Source organism: Borostomias antarcticus (assembly GCF_949987555.1).
Source record: "Borostomias antarcticus genome assembly, chromosome: 6".
Taxonomy (NCBI): domain Eukaryota; kingdom Metazoa; phylum Chordata; class Actinopteri; order Stomiiformes; family Stomiidae; genus Borostomias; species Borostomias antarcticus.
The window spans coordinates 16653450-16670812 of NC_140239.1; the positions used below are offsets into that span (position 1 = coordinate 16653450).

Here is a 17363-nt window from a genome sequence, read left to right on the forward strand (position 1 = left end):
CGGGAAAGGTCTGCTCACGATCCCAAGATACTCCATCCTCTCTCTCTCTCTCTCTTTGTTGTCTCACTTTGTCTCTCCTTTTCCCCTCAATCACAATCTTCCCTCTTCTCTTTTCTTCTTTCTGTCTCTCTCTCTCTCACACACACACACACACACTCCTTCTCAGCTTTACCTCTCCTCTCTCTCACTATATTCCCTCTTGCAGTCTCTGTGTCTTACACACATACTCTCTCTCTCACACACACACACACACACCCACACCCCACACACACATTCATACACACACACACTCATACACACACACACTCATACACACTCACACACGTTCACCTGCAGGAAAAGAGGAAATGGCAGCAGGATGGAGAACAGAAGAGAGGAGAGGATGAAGAGGAGGAGGAAGAGGAGAGGAGGAAGAGGACGATTAGAGAGTGGTGCCCAGGGCGGGTTGGCCCCAGGTTCCATTACCCAACATGCCCAGTCTTGGGCCTGTTTGGAGCAGCAGATGGTGAGGAGAATGAGAAGGCCACCATCTCCTGCAGGGTATAAATCATAAATGACACACCATGTCTAACACACACATCCTCCAGCCTTCTCCGTCACACCCGCCCTCTCTCCCATCCCTCTCCATCCATCCCTCCATTTATCCTACCCTCCCTTCCATCCCTCTCTTCTTCCCCTCCCTCCATCCATCCCTCTATGCTTACCCTCCATCCATCCCTCTCTCCTCCATCCATCCAACCCCCCTCCCCTCCACATAGACAATACAGGACTTCCTGTGTGCTGAGAGGGTGTGTGTGGTCTCGACCCAGAGATGAGGAGGAGGGGCTGGTTGTTAGAGAGCAGGAAGGAGGAAGTGAGAGACATGTAGTGACCTCAGTCATTCCCGACTCAACGGATGCACGGAGGAAAACGCCCACACACGTTTAATCTCTCTCTCTCTTTCGCACACACGCACACACACACACACACACACACACTTTCTCTCTCTCTCACATACACACACACATACAAGAGGGAAAACTACATAAAAATGTAACAGTGCTACTAAATGCAGGCAGGCTGCTACTCTGGCATTACTGATTAATTAAAGTTGTGTGATAATTTCAACAGCATGTCGGTATAAAGGGCTTCATATCTGAATGGAGGGGTGATGGATGATGTGCTACGACCTCGACCTGATATGAGAACATGACATTGTCACATGAACGTGTAATCATAAATGTCACATCGCCCACTGACAATGAAGAGAGAGACACAGAGAGAGAGAGAGACAGAGAGAGAGACAGAGAGAGGGAAACAGAAAGACAGAGAGACACAGAGAGCAAGAGAATGTGTGTATGTGTGTTTGTGAAGGAGAAAGTGTGTGTCTGCGTGTGTTCCTTCGTGCGTGGTGATTCGTGGGTGGATCAAACTTCTGCAGCGCGCCACATGTGGGCTACATCATCAGGTCGTTATAATATTCTGTTTTGGCAGCACAGAAGACGTTTGATTGATGAGTCGCCTTTAGAGAGGGGGCGCGCGTGTGTGTGTGCGCGTGTAATGAGAGAGGGATAGGTGATGTGTTTGTGTGATAGAGACAGATTATGTGTACGTGTGTGTGTGTGTGAGAGAGAGAGAGAGAGCGAGAGAAAGAGAGCGATGCTGAGCGTGTGTGAAACCGTCTGCAATGAAACTGCGTCTCCCCGCGACGCGCAGTGAACCACCATTCCAACGCTATTCACGCGCTCCAGCCCACACTATTTGCATTCGCCATGAAGTGTCATGTATCGATCACGACGACCTCCTAATACAGCAGACCCTATGCCCCATTCTGCCTCCTCGAGATCATCAATCGTATATTGTCCATCAGGGTGAGTGAGATTGATTATAGGTTAAACGCATCGGGACATGCGCCGTGTGTTCCCCGAAAACCCTCGATCCATCCCAATGACAGCGTCATGTCTAGGGAAAATATGTGTGGCGTTACTCAAACCCACCAAATATCACATGAAAACACATAGAATGGCAACATACCGGTATTGTCACGTTAAAACACTTACTGGAACCTCCGGAATGAATAAAGCGATTCCCGCTGCATCTCACGATGGTGCCGTATCCCTGACAGAATTCAGCCCCGCGTCCAGCCTACCGCGGGCAGCCCGAGCCTGGGATCGTTAACGTTACCATCAGCAGCAGCAACAGCATCCCGTATGAGCGGCGGCATTCCCGACCAATAGAACACCAGGAACGACCGAACCGTGAGATGTGAAAAAGAGCCTGGGAACGAGGTTACCCGAACCGACACCCCCTCTCAACCTATGAGCGCACAGCAAATCAAGAATGTGGTCCAGAAGGCGGGATCGTGATCAGTGCGTTCGGGAACCAGTTCCGTCTAATACCTGCCAGGCGCTGCATAGCGGCAGCTCAATAATGAGCAAATTATAATGTTATATAGCAAGTCATTGCTGTTCAAGCTTGGTAATGTACTGTCGCAGGAAAGCGGTCTCTTGAGCCTCGTCCACCTGAGGACAGGAGAATGCCGTCTCCTGTCGCCCAAGAGGTCAGGAGGGTCAAACCAGAGGCCAGTGAGGGAAGAAGGAAGTCTTCATTTGATCCTAAAAGAAAGAAATCCTGTGAAAACTGTGATTAGGGCACCTGTTGGGGCACCTGTGCACCCCAGTTCCTCCGCATGATGCACCATGTGAACCCCATGAAGTCCAGCTAGTACAACCTGGACAGAATAATGCTGAGAAATAAGAGCTAAGGGGGTTGTGGCGGGTCGGCAGAAACCACAACTTGGTATTTGTGCGAGGGCTGGAAGCACCAGTTCTTCAGAACATACAGGGGGTGAAATGGTTTCACCAAGAGGATGTAAGATTCTGTTGTGTGAGGATCTGCAGGTCCTGGGTGAGACCCCAGTCGAGGGGCTTTTGGGCCAAACTCTGAGGATCATCTGGGGGATGACTGAGCAGTGAAGTAACACAGTGATGTCTAGATTCACTGAAATGAAATAACATGCAATGCTAGCAGTTAAACTAAACAATATATGTTTCTATTAAAGTAAACATATATCCTGTACTAATCACATTAATACAAGCTAGAATATTTAAGAGTAGAATGAAACTAACATTTCTGAATGTATTTTGAAAACTGTAACTGAATCAAAAGATAGCAACAAAGCCTGTTGACCATGTCCTCTTTTTACTGTTTGTGGAAAGCACCAGAATGGACCAACAAGTCAAATGATCATTAGGTCATGTGATTATTTTCAGACAACTGTATTTATGTAGTGTTCATTGGGAATGTACTATAGAGATTTTGTTAGATGTCAGGATGACTTTGTAACAATGAGCTTATGATGACCATGAGACGATCACTTTGTATGAGGTCATGATGTGTACCTTTGATTGGTTGAAATTGATGTAATGTTTTAAGAGAATGAGGAGTGTTTACTTAAATTTGTTGAAATGCCTGATGTGATGGGAGGAGAGAGAGAGATGAGAGAAAGAGATACAGTAGGGAGCAGCGATGCTCCTGGGGACTCTCCTAACTGGGGGCTAAGGCCTGCATCCCAGAGAGATTGTTGTTGTTTTTTATTTTACTAATGCCCTGATAATCAATTATTTAATTAAGTAAAGGTTGCATTTAATGCCGCATTCCAGGCAACTCGTAACCCGTGTTTTTCCAACCTTCTACATGTGAAAATGCACTGGAATGGCAGTGAAACCCGTAACTTCCCACCCGTGAACTCGTACCAGATCGATGTACTCCTAGTTGCGCTTTCCGACGTCACACAGCCCTCTAAACAAGATGGCAGCCCACATGGGTACGGCGACAAAGATAACTTTAGGGCAAAGTAAAGTAAATTTGTACTTTGTAATCAAAATAATACAAACGATTATGCATTACAATCTGCTATGTGTATGTAATGATGCCCATATATGTTGACGACAAGAGAACGTTAAGGTAAACCTGGACTTGACCATGCAAACGGCGAAATGTCGATGATGTCAATAAATAAAATTATGTAACGTTTAGCTTGCCAGCTCTGACAGTGTGCCAGATCTCAAGCTTTTGCCATAGTGGCTAGTTTACATTTATCCAGAATTCCACGCACTCAGACAGTTTGCCTGGAACGCTATGAAGTCGTGAGTTGTGACTTGAAGTCGTAATTTACGGGCTTAAAATCCTATCTGGAACGCGGCATAAGTTAAAGTTCTATTGTCACTTTGTCAATACTTTGATTACTTACACGTGTGCCTACTCCCTTTGGTGTGTGCATGTGGTCTCTGCAGTTGTGGCTGAACTGTTTGTCATCAAGGTCGAGATTTGCCAAGAGTGCTGGCATAGGATCAGTCCTGGAGAGATGGGCTCAGATAGGGGAGTAATAACCATAATTTCACTGATCGTTCCAGTATTGCAGCTGCAGTTTTTCTCCAGGCTCTCACTGGGATATAATGGAGGTCAATGGGGCATATGTAAATGCATTGGAAAAACTATGATAAATGTGCTTTTCCATGACGGGAAGCACAGGGTGTAATCTTACCAGTCTCAGTATGCTCTCCTGGGAAATGTATCACAATCCAAATGTTTTTACGTGTTTGGCATGACTTGGACATAAGCATTCCCCCTGGCGCTGGTTTTCACTGCTCCCACAGAGGACTATGTGCATGACAAACACCTAAAATATTTGGATTGTGATACATTTCACAGGAGAGCATACTGAGACTGGTAAGATTACACACTGTGCTTCCCGTCTTGGAAAACGCATATTTATCATAGTTTTCAAAGCATTTACATATGCCCCATTTACTTCCATTGTAGCCCAGTGAGAGCCTGGAGAAAAATGCAGCCAGCTCAATACTGTAATGATCTGCAAAATTATGGTCTCTATGTTTCAGGTTCATGGAAAACAGACAACAAATTGGACTAAATGTCCAAAATATCACACTACCTCTTTAACGTGTGTGGTCTCAGAATTGTATCCGATCACAGGAGGGGTGCAGTTTGGGACGGAAGCATGGAAGCAGGGATGTGTGGTTAGAGGCTGTATGAATCTACCTAATAATTATTCATTAGAATCCCAGTGAGGGTGAGACCCGGGAGAAGACACGACATTGGCTGCGTTTCCCGATAAAGAAGCTTCTTAAGGAACCCTTCTTAAGCAACCCTTTGTATGGGAGTTTAGAAGTACTTTGGAGTTAAGTGCTTCTTAACTCGTTCGGGAAACCCGGCCATTGTTTCTTTTACTGCGGAATGCCTATGAACTATAAACAATTTAGGCCTACTAGGTAAATAGTTTACCACATTCCCCACACACAGAGAGATAAATGTTTGCTTGCAGGACAGAGTAACAGAACTGAAACATCGGGTGTGTGATTCTGTCTCTCTCTCGGTCTGATGCCCCCCCCCCTCGAGAAAGGGAGAGAGAGCAATTTTACTTTTTCATACAGCATAGGCCTACTCCTAGCTATGAAATAGCCTACAGAAACAACTTTTTCGTTTCTCTGTGCTCTTTAGATTATTTCAATGTAGAGAAATTGAACATTTTAAGTTTTCTTATTAATTATATGGATGTTTCATCCTATCAAAACCTCCAGTAGAAAACATGAGTTGCAGCTCTCTGCTGGACATGCGCGGAGGCACGCTGTTCCCTGAATATGGCTACCTACATCTGAACTGAAAGATCTCACGCGAATACCTTCTCAGAACGGTGAGACATGGACTACGCTTCTGTTTTGACCAGTTTAGAAATGTGAAGTTTTATCAACACTGACTCCGGTGGTTTAGCGTCAACGAATGGCTCAAGAATCAGCGACGAATCGCCGAACAGTAGAGTGTGTCGTTATGACCACGAGAGTTCGGTGCGTATTTTCGTGGCACAATTTTGGTAACGGTTGGTTATTGGTAGGGTTCTGCTGCTTCTCTGCGGATGCTGCTGGCGCTTACCTTCATTTACATCGCACAACAATAACGGCTAGAAACCTGAAACACCCGTCATTTCAACAGCGGAGCCAGAACGGAATGCGTCACACTCACACTTATTTTTCCACCCGCACGCGGTGGTTAGCCTAACTGGTATTTTTACGGTTCACAAATATTTGATTTACAGGATTTTAGTGACGTACATATGATTGGTTCGATGTAGATCTGTCTCTGCAGTTATTATGGTCCTCTGTGCGGCGAGGATCCTCATATAGGCTATACTGCAAAAATGTTACAATAACAGAATGTACACATTACACATCTCCGCATGAAGCACAGGTAACGCCCACCACGGCTTGGTGCTATGCAGCGGCGTGGACACGCCCCCTACCGCTGTGTCAGAGATACCTACGCTCTTCTACACGTTACGTAATAACTGTGCTTGCAGCAAGACTGTGTGATCGGCTGGGTGGACTGTGTGGGAAGCATGGTGTCGCGCATACAGGGAGATGCGTCACTCACTCTCAATTTGAAATCTTTCAGACCAAACTCAGCTATAGTCCAGTATAGTTGAGCTCTTCGACTGAAACAGGAACATTAAATGTGGCATGTTTTGTTTGAACGAAACATGTTCGAATGGCTCTATTCCCAAAGTGGTATAACCTACATCTGTTCCTTTACTGTTGTGCTAGACTTTATCATATATTTAAAAAAAAATAGCATGATTTAGTATCGTAGCCATATTCTCAGGTTGAATGGGAGTGTGAGGCTGCCAAGATATATATATATATATATATATATATATTATTACTGTTATTGTTATTATTACGTATTATTATAACAATAATTTTAATAATAGTAATAATAACAATAATCATGTTAATAATAATAATTTCATAATGGCGTACACTAAACAATTTGAAATGAGAATTTTGGCCCCCTCCAGTTTTTGAACAATCTAGAGACAAAGGCATAGCAGACTGACACATACACAAACACACACACACACACACACGCACACTTCTCAAACCAATGCTCCTGCACACAGTAACTTCTACACTTCTTCTAGATGATGAGTTCCATCATTGTAAGGTACAGTAGCTCGAACTAGATACTGTCACTGAAAACTGCCCGGGTCGGAATCTCCAATGACCAGTGTTTGTGACTGGACTAGAACAATGGGGCAGTCATTGTTCAATTGCTGGAATATTCCTTTAAACCAGGTTTTATTGGCTGTGGTTCTCCGGTGGTCAGGAAGTCCAGAGCTAATGGCACCTCCTCCCTGTTATAAAGCTGAGCCGGGTGATGTAGGTCTCCAGACGCTTGTCTCAGGTCAGATCGTAACGTCCCTGCCCCCCTGGTGGTTGACGTAAGTGTTGTGTAAGGCCTGACCCTGGATCCGAGCCCAGGGGCCAGCTGACCCAGCAGCCGTAAACTCCCAGGCCTCTCTTAAAGACTTCCTGTCTGGGGGACGTGACCCGCCCCCTCCTGGACGGAGCCGACCAATGAGAACGCAGGATGCGATGTGTGATAATGGAAGGTTCTGGAATCCCTTTCATGTTCAGGGGAGGACAGGCATGCCCTACATGCCCAGATGGACACTGGGCTAACAGCTTGGCTCAGGAATCTTTATGGCTGCAGACTCAAAGGGATCCACAGCTGGGAGGGGACTGGGGGAGGGATGCAGAGAGAAAGAGAGAGAGAGAGAGAGAGAAGAGGGCAAGAACAGTATCAAAAATCAGGAGCACAGCGGTAGAGAGAGAGGTAGAGAGAAGTAGTGGGAGAAGGGATAGAGGTAGATAGAGAGAGAAGTATGGTTAGATGTAGAGTGCCTGTGCTCTTCCCTCCCTGTCTGAGGTTCCGGTAGGGGAGCAGAGGTCATGTAGACCAGGATCACGTAGACCAGGGGAGCCCTGCCCCTTGCATCTTGTGGATCTAATCTGGATCAACATTCCTGATTCCTGCTTCAGACCTCCTGGTTCTTCCTCCGTGGTGGTGGTGTGGCGGAGTAGCCGGTCTAGAGAGTGTAAGATACTGTACCCGCAGAGGGAGAGAGAGAGGCCGGTCTAGAGAGTGTAAGGTACTGTACCCGCAGAGGAAGAGAGAGAGACTGTACCCGCAGAGGGAGAGAGAGAGACCGGTCTAGAGAGTGTAAGGTACTGTACCTGCAGAGGGAGAGAGAGAGACCGGTCTAGAGAGTGTAAGGTACTGTACCTGCAGAGGGAGAGAGAGAGGCATGACTACCTGGATGCTGGAGGGCTCATAATGAAGAACGTCTTGATGTTGTAGCTGTCTGAGGCTGCTCCTCTGCTTCTCTCTCTCCTCTGTCATCTCTACTCCCTTTTTAGCGTGTTCATTGTGTGTGTGTGTCTGTGAAAGTGTGTGTGTTTGGTTTGAAAGTGTGTGTGTATTTATGTGTGTGTATTTGTGTGTGTGTTTGGTTTGTGTGGTTGACTGTCTCTATTGTTGCTCTGCCTGTTGTAGGTGCTCAGTGCTGCGGGTTTGGGTGAACACATAGACCTCTAACGTCTGCCCTCACCTGGGGGTCATCAGGGTCACCTGGGGTCAACAGAGGTCGTCGGGTGTCTCCTGGGTCACCTGTCAGGGGTGGTCTCACCTGGAGGGACAGGCACCACAGGGCACCATGGGCAGGACGACTCTGAGAGGTATATGATTGTGTGGTTGGTTGGTTGGTTGATTGATTGATAGATCTAAGAATTTTAATTTATTATCTAAGCATATTCATTTATATAAGACACATGTGCTTTCTTATGTCACAATGCTTTGGGTATCAACTCTCCTCTCTCCTGCACCAGACCATACAGAGGAGAGGAGGGAGAAGTCTGGGAGGAGCAGCTCCTCCACTAGCGCCTCTCCTCTAGACAAATCTAATGGTAGGTACTGACCAGTGTTGGGAATAACTGATTACAAAGTAACAGATTACTATAATCAGATCACTTTTCCCAGTAACATATAATGGATTACATTAGAATTTGGAGTAATCAGATGACCGTTACTGATATAATAAAAATGTGATTACTTTGATTACTCCCTTTGGTGTGTGCATGCGGTCTCTGCAGTCGTGGCTGAACTGACTGTTTGTCATCAAGGTGGAGATTTGCCAAGAGTGCTAGAATAGGATCAGATTTTCTAGTGTCTATTATGATCTAAAATGCAAAACTGATCCTAGATCAGCACTTCTATGATTTGGGTAAGGAATGATCTGCTTTGGAAGGACCTCAAAAGTAAAGTAATTAGTAATCTGGGTACTATTCAGAGAGAGTAGTTAGTAAAGTAATTTTATTACAATTTAGAGCACTGACTAACTTTACTTGATTACTTTTATTAAGTAACTTGCCCAACACCCTCCTCCTACCTCTATCTCTATTTGCCTCTATATCTCTATTTCAATCAAAATCTCTTCTCTCTCTCTACCTCTACTATTTCTCTCTACTCCCTCTCTTTCCACCTCTCTACTATTTCTCTCTACTCCCTCTCTTTCTACCTCGCTACTCTCTCTCCCTGTTGTCTCCCTAGACTATTTCTAATATAGGTTATCTCTCTACAATAGTAAATACTCTACCATGTCAAATAGGACACATTAAATAGTATACTGATAGAACAGACAAATATGCAAGATATACACAAATCTATACAACAAAGGCCCAAACAGGGACTAATTACAGTAGGTAAATAAAATAAATATGCAAGATATACAAAAAATACAACAATCTCAACAATCTCAAGCGGTACCATAGTGTGCAATGCCAACAGTGTTGGTCAAACCAAATCAAATCATGTCATGTTAATGAACAATAAATGAACTGTAAGCTGTTAACTGTCCTGTCCAAGAAATGTCTGGGCACCAAAACAACCGGTCTTAGCTCTGTCTGACTGGACATCTACAGGGTCTGATGGTATAATAAATCCTTTACTATGCTCTTGTTCTACTCAGAAGCGTTCAGCTGGGAGGACTACCTGAGAGAGACCTCCTCCATCGCTGCCTCTCCCTGCTGCTTCAGACAGGTAGGCTCTCTCTCTCTCTCTCTCTCTCCCTGCTGCTTCAGACAGGTAGGCTCTCTCTTTCTCTCTCTCTCTCTCTCTCTCTCTCTCTCTCTCTCTCTCTCTCTCTCTCTCTCTCTCTCCCTGCTGCTTCAGACAGGTAGTCTCTCTCTCTCTCTCTCTCTCTCTCTCCCTGCTGCTTCAGATAGGTAGGCTCTCTCTCTCTCTCTCTCTCTCTCTCTCTCCCTGCTGCTTCAGACAGGTAGTCTCTCTCTCTCTCTCTCTCTCTCCCTGCTGCTTCAGACAGGTAGTCTCTCTCTCTCTCTCTCTCCCTGCTGCTTCAGACAGGTAGTCTCTCTCTCTCTCTCTCTCCCTGCTGCTTCAGACAGGTAGGCTCTCTCTCTCTCTCTCTCCCTGCTGCTTCAGAAAGGTAGGCTCTCTCTCTCTCTCCCTGCTGCTTCAGACAGGTAGTCTCTCTCTCTCTCTCTCTCTCTCTCTCTCTCTCTCTCTCTCTCTCTCTCTCTCTCCTGCTGCTTCAGACAGGTAGTCTCTCTCTCTCTCTCCCTGCTGCTTCAGACAGGTAGTCTCTCTCTCTCTCTCTCTCTCTCTCTCTCTCCCTGCTGCTTCAGACAGGTAGGCTCTCTATCTCTGCTGCTTCAGACAAGTAGGATCTATCTCTGTCTCTGCCATATCCCTCTCTGTCATCACTCTACCTCTCTCAATTTATGTTTTGTTTGTATGTACAGTATGTCCATGTACAGAGATCAGCACGGTGCAGATAGTGCAGGAATACACAGATGATTGACAGTCTTTACAGTGTTTGTATTCCATTGGATTCATTTTCCTGTCACAGCTCACATCTTGCTGCTGTGTTTGCACAGTTCTGTACTTCACCCAACAAATATGGAAGTTTTTGTTTTCAAAATCTTTTGGGTGTTTTTAATGTGGGAAGCATGAGTCTCTGATGTCTTGGTACAATTGGCAGGTAGTTAAAAAGTGCCACTCGGTTTCCACCTCATTTTGTGTACACTGTGGGCACAGGTCTGCCTGTGGCAGCTTCTCTCTCAATGGCAAGGCCGTGCTCATTGAGTCTGTAGTTTTGGATCAGTCCCGATATTCTGTCACTGAGTATTCTCAGTTTAAATGGTAAATGGACGGCACTTATATAGCGCTTTTCCACCTTAGCGGCACTCAAAGCGCTTTACAATGGCCTCTCATTCACCCATTCACACACACATTCACACACCAAGGGCAGTAGCTGCCATGGAAGGTGCTAACTTGCTCATTGGGAGCAATTTGGGGTTAGGTGTCTGGGATTCGAACCACCGACCCTTCGATCACTGAACGACCCACTCTACCAACTGAGCTACAGCCGACCCGTTTAGGGCCAAATTACATTCCAGTTTACTGTGGCTTTGGGTTGATTCTTTCCAATGTGTCAGATGGTTTTCTTTTTGTTTTCTTATAATTTGGTTTAGTCTGGTAGCTAAGCTTGTGTCCGTCTGTAGGGGAGGGCTTTGTTATTGAGCGTGTCAAGGTTTTCTTTTAGGTGATTATAGAATGTAATTGCTCTCTTTTGCATTTTGATAATTAGTGGGTATTGTCCTAATTTTGCTCTGCATGCATCTCAATTTGAGAGCTCATGACCAGCTCAGTGGCCTTGTGGTTAGAGTGTCCGCCCTGAGACTGGGAGGTTGTGAGTTCGATCCCCGACCGAGTCATACCAAAGACTATTAAAAAAAATGGTACCCGATGCCTCCCTGCTTGGCACTCAGCATCAAGGGTTGGATTGGGGGTGAGTCTCTGTGACATTCTAGCGTCATGTCCAGGGGGTGGACTTGTACATCAAGCTACCTCACGCTAAGGAAACAGGAGATAGGCTCCTGCCCTATGAGCCACTAGGCTCGAGAACCAGTTCATGCATCTCAATTTGGTGTTTGTCCCATTTTGTAAAATCTTGTTTGCAAGTGGTCCCCAGACCTCGCAACCATAAAGGGAAATGGGTTCTATAACTCTTTCTCTCTTTCTGTCTCTCAAATCACACTCAGGCTGTAACATATCTTAGTGTGCTAACACAGTCTTTTGAGCCTGTATGTCTGAAGTCTTAGCTTAGCATAGCTTAGTAAACTCAGGCTCTCCAGTCTTTACCTTAGCATGCTAACAACAAACAAACAAACAAACAAACAAACAACAAACAGACATCTTTATTTGTCACAGGGTGACACACTCACAGTACACGGTGAAAGCGGCAAAACACACACACACACACGAAATGGCTGGAGCATCCACCGATGAAACTTCTCTCCTGCTCTTAACCCATCCCGACGTCCTTCCCCCAAGGGCAGCCAGGAGCAGACAGTAGGCAGCTTGCATGGGACGCGCCTGAGGGCCAACCAAGCGCTCCTGTCCGTCTTCACCAGGGATGGATATATAAAATGAACCCAATATGTTTTTCATATTGGTTTCTTGTTATGGGGGAATCCCTTGCGAACACAGGGAGAACATGCAAACTCCAGGGGCTGCCCCTAATTCCAACATCCCATTATTCCGACCACTCAATGTTCCGAAAATTACCCATTATTCCGACGTCTCATTGTTTCGACGTCCCGTTGTTCCAACCATATTAAACCCATTCGTCCGACGTCCCATTACTCTGACCAACCTGGTCTCACTTGGCAGACTTCAGAATTCGACGTTTGTCCATCGCCTCCAAACGTCATTTCTAGACGGCATCATACAACATAACAGTTACAGTAGGCTATGATGAAAGTAACGTATATGCGTGGAGGCGCTCGGGCATCGAGCATTGAGCAATACCCCTGCGCGCCCGCACGCCTCTAGGCGTGATCCTGATCCTTGTGTCCACATCTATCCCCTTCTGCCAAGTGGTAGAGATTGATATTGGTCGGAATAATGGGACGTCGGACGAATGGGTTTAATATGGTCGGAACAACGGGACGTCGAAACAATGAGACGTCAGAATAATGGGTAATTTTCGGAACATTGAGTGGTCAGAATAATGGGATGTCGGAATTATGGCATGGCACCCAAACGCCGCACAAAGGCCTGGAGACCTTCTTGCTGTGAGGCAACAGTAATAGGTACTGCACCAACATGCCGCACGTGAGCGATTCTGGGGTTCAGTGTCTAGACTAGTCAGACACTTCGGCACACTCTGGAGGCTGGGTTCGAACCGGGGTCCTTGCAATCCCCAGCAGGCCAATCTACCTCCCGAGCAACGTGCCACCCCTAAGTTAATCTCTCTCCATTTAACTTAATGAGCTAACTCAGTATCTCTCCAGTCTAGCGTGCTAACTCAGTGTCTCTCCAGTCTTTAGCCTAGTGTGCTAACTCAGTGTCTCACCAGTCTTTAGCTTAGTGTGCTAACTCAGTGTCTCTCCAGTCTTTAGCCTAGTGTGCTAACTCAGTGTCTCTCCAGTCTTTAGCCTAGTGTGCTAACTCAGTGTCTCTCCAGTCTTTAGCCTAGTGTGCTAACTCAGTGTCTCTCCAGTCTTTAGCCTAGTGTGCTAACTCAGTGTCTCTCCAGTCTTTAGCTTAGTGTGCCAACTCTCTCCAGTCCAGGGTCCCTCCCACCAATGACTTTAAAGTAGGGATGAAGCTGGAGGCCCGCGATCCCCGGAACTCCACCTCCGTCTCCATCGCCACGGTGATGGGCATGATGGGCACACGCCTGCGCCTGCGTTTGGATGGCAGCGACAACACCAACGACTTCTGGCGATTGGTTGACTCCTCAGACATCCAGCCAATCGGCAGTTGCGAGAGGCGGGGAGACATGCTGCAGCCACCGCTGGGTAGAGAGTTGCACTTTGATTGGTCTGGGGCATTTACGATTTTAAAGGCACATTCCGAGTTTCATTAGTGGCCCACATGCTTTTTTCCTTTATTTATATATTTATTGAACTTTTATTTATCCAGGGTTGTCAATTAAGAACACATTCTTATTTACAATGACAGCCCAGCATTCAAGCCTAGTCTGTAAAATTGTGTCTGTTTTGATTGTATATTGATGTATTGATCCCCTAACCCTGTTTCTCTTTTTTGTGTGTGTGTGTGTGTGTTTCTGGTCAGGCTTCAGGATGAATGCCTCTTCCTGGCCCATGTTCCTGCTGAGGACTCTGAGTGGAGCAGAGATGGCCCCCACTGCAGCCTTCAAGAAGGTCACTACAGCCGTCCACACACCACACACTAACCAGCTAACAGCCCTACCAAGAACTGTGTGTGTTTAAGTGTTAGTAACAACCTGCATGTTACTTCATGCAAGTGTGTGTGTGTCTGTGTGTGTGTGTGTGTTGCGTCGCTATCTGTGTAGTCTCACTAGCCAGACCTATCTCCACACTTCATTTACGCTGTGCCAGCGCTGGAGAAAGGTCTGTCTGAACTCATTACCATTCAGGAGTAGAGGGTACATTTTTTTATATATAACGCATAACCGGTAGGCAAACATGCAAGGACGTCCCTATTCGACAGAAAATGTTGTAAACATATATATAAGAATATACTATATATATATACACGTGTAAGTATGTAGATTTGAGAACCAATGGTTCTCAAGCCTAGTGGCCCATAGGGCAGGAGCCTATCACCTGATTCCTTAGCGTTAGTTTGATGTACAAGTCCACCCCCTGGACATGACGCTAGTGCCCCCAGTCCAACCCTTGATGCTGAGTGCCAAGCAGGGAGGCATTGGGTGCCATTTTTGATGGTCTTTGGTATGACTCGGCCAGGGATCGAACCCCCAACCTCCCAATCTTAGGACAGACATTCTAACCACAAGGCCACTGAGTTGGTATGTGTATGTGTGTGTATATATATATATATATATATATATATATATATATATATATATATATATATATATATATATATATATATATATATATATATATAGTGTATACTTGCCATTTTCAGCATGTAGGCTCTCAGCTCGCCTTGGAGGTTGTTCTTGTTTCATTTAGTGAAGGGGACTTTGAAAAAGGTAACACGCAGATAGGGGAGGAGTCTGGATTGAATCTGATTCACTGATTGGTTGACCATATGAATTGGTCAGTAGTAAAAGGACGATTCCGGAAACCTACATCCGTTCCGACTACTATCTATGTATCTACATCCAGGAGCCGCCCAAGCCCTCTCAGAACCACTTCCAGCCGGGCATGAAGATGGAGGCGGTTGACAGGAAAAACCCCTACCTGATCTGCCCCGCCACCGTGGGCGAGGTGCGCGGCCTCGAGATCTTCGTCATGTTCGATGGCTGGCGTGGGGCCTTCGACTACTGGTGCAGTTATGACAGCAGAGACATCTTCCCTGTGGGCTGGTGTTGCCTCACCAAACACAGCATCCAACCTCCAGGCAACTTCTGTAAGTGTCATTACCACTCTCCACCATCAGAGGGTGCCAGGCTACTTCTGTACAATTGTTAGTCTCAACCACCAGAGGGCGCCATTGTGTAAACCAGTTCTCCTCAGGAGATTCTGCCAACGGGAAAAGTTTTTCAGAGAGGTCTGTGTTCTGTCTGGTGGCAAATAATAGATTTCGAGGTATAGAGAACATCAGACAGAAAGGCACTGTCAAATTTGGATTTAAAGACAGAGAGAGAGAGAGAGAGAGAGAGAGAGAGAGAGAGAGAGAGAGAGAGAGAGAGAGAGAGAGTGTGCATGCTTGTGTGTGTGTGCATGTGTGTGAGTGCATGCCTGTGTGTGTGTGTGTGTGTGTGTGTGTGTGTGTGTGTGTGCACGTGCCTGTGTGTGTGTGCTCTCTGTATTAGCTGGGTTGTGACCTGCTGCCCAGTATCAACTGCTAGTGACCAGAGTTCATGTGGTTACCTTAGCAACAGGCGTTGCCACGGTGAATGAGCTCACTTACATCTGTAGTTCTGTAGTTCCTTTAACCTTCCTATTGTGTTCGGTCAAGTCAGACCAATTTACAACTTAAAATCAATCATAAATATTGTGTTTTACATTTGATTGCCTCAAGGCCTTATGATATCCTCCACACTAGGCATTTGAACAAATAAAATTGCTGACCAACCACTTGCATTGAATTTTGAGGTTTTAGTCAACTTTATAACATCAGGGTTGTTCCCGAACTTCCCGGTAAAAAGTGACCGCAACATAAAACGAGATTATGTTCATCCATCAGATGGAAAATACCCCCCCACACACATACACACACATTCCTCCACGTGAACCACACATTTCAGACTGAATTTGTTTTACAATAAATGTTCATTTTGGAATACATTTTCAGTGTCTCTTTTCTATATTCACTGCAGTTATTCATGTTAACCACTAGTCTGAGACAGTGTTTATAGGTTAAAAATGCACCCCCGGGCGTTCAAAACCAAAGTCCACGCCACAATTGTTCTCGCTTGGAGAACTTTGCCCTTAAAGTTTAATTTGATTGATTGATGTATAGCCATATTTTGTCTTAGATTGACCCACCGACCTACCTGAGCATGTAGAATGGTAACATGCCATGTGTATCACATCAGATGCCTTCACTATGCCTTTTTATCCATTATTAGTATATTCCCCACCCCAATATACATATATATATATATACACACATACACATACCAACTCAGTGGCCTTGTGGTTAGAATGTCTGTCCTAAGATTGGGAGGATATATATATATACACATATTTGTCTTAAATGGATCCCCGGACTGTCCTGAGTCCATAGCTATGTCACATGCCATGTTTCTGACATGATATCCAGTCAGTATGACATTTTTCATGATTGGACATTCCTGACATTCCTTGACCCAACCCACATTGAAACCTCTCCCGAGAAGTCATATTATTTAATATTCTCATCAGATGCACAGTATATGTTCAAATATTGAAGATCTGATCCAATGTGTTGTTTGGCAGATATATACAGAGTTTCAAGGTGTAACTGGCCTTCTTATTTGAAATTCAGAATAAACTGAAATAAAATATTAAATTTATACTGTGTACTTAGTCACATTACAGTAATGTGGTAATATCTATGTTAATTATTTAATCTGATTTAACATCTCACAGGTCTCAGCTTTCACCAGATACCAGATTTACCAAATTTGACCTTGTAGTTTAAAAGATAAAGCAGTTAAAACAGATTGGCCAAATTTGGCCGGTCTAAAACCGCGAACAACTTGGAAAGGGGGGCAAACAGGAACACAATAGGAGGGTTAACTGACAGCTGTTGTCTTATTCATCTGTGACATTGAGCACAAAACCTTTAGAACTTGATATACTGTATAGGCTAATAGCTGCTTTTGGATTCATATTGTAGATGATGAGTGTATTTTAAAGAATTGAGAATTTCCAACAAAAGCTCTTATACATGTTCTGAAAGCTTGAGGCAGTTATGATCATGTCACAAATATAACAAATATAGATATACAGCAGAATATACTATCCTTCATGCAGTTCTTCATTCATCATAGCTGAAACTAA

The 17363-nt window shown here is 45.2% G+C and overlaps 1 protein-coding gene across 1 annotated transcript in view; it reads left to right on the forward strand.

The window, feature by feature from the left end:
- Nucleotides 1–9840: 9840 nt before the first annotated feature.
- scml2 (Scm polycomb group protein like 2) overlaps nucleotides 9841–17363 on the forward strand; it is a gene marked incomplete at both ends in the record, with an annotated part of 33528 nt that continues 26005 nt past the window's right edge. The window contains 4 exons of the mRNA XM_084440016.1: nucleotides 9841–9930; nucleotides 13484–13718; nucleotides 13996–14084; nucleotides 15039–15288. Coding sequence (XP_084296142.1) covers nucleotides 9841–9930; nucleotides 13484–13718; nucleotides 13996–14084; nucleotides 15039–15288 — 664 coding nt within the window. The remainder of the gene's footprint in view (nucleotides 9931–13483; nucleotides 13719–13995; nucleotides 14085–15038; nucleotides 15289–17363) is intronic.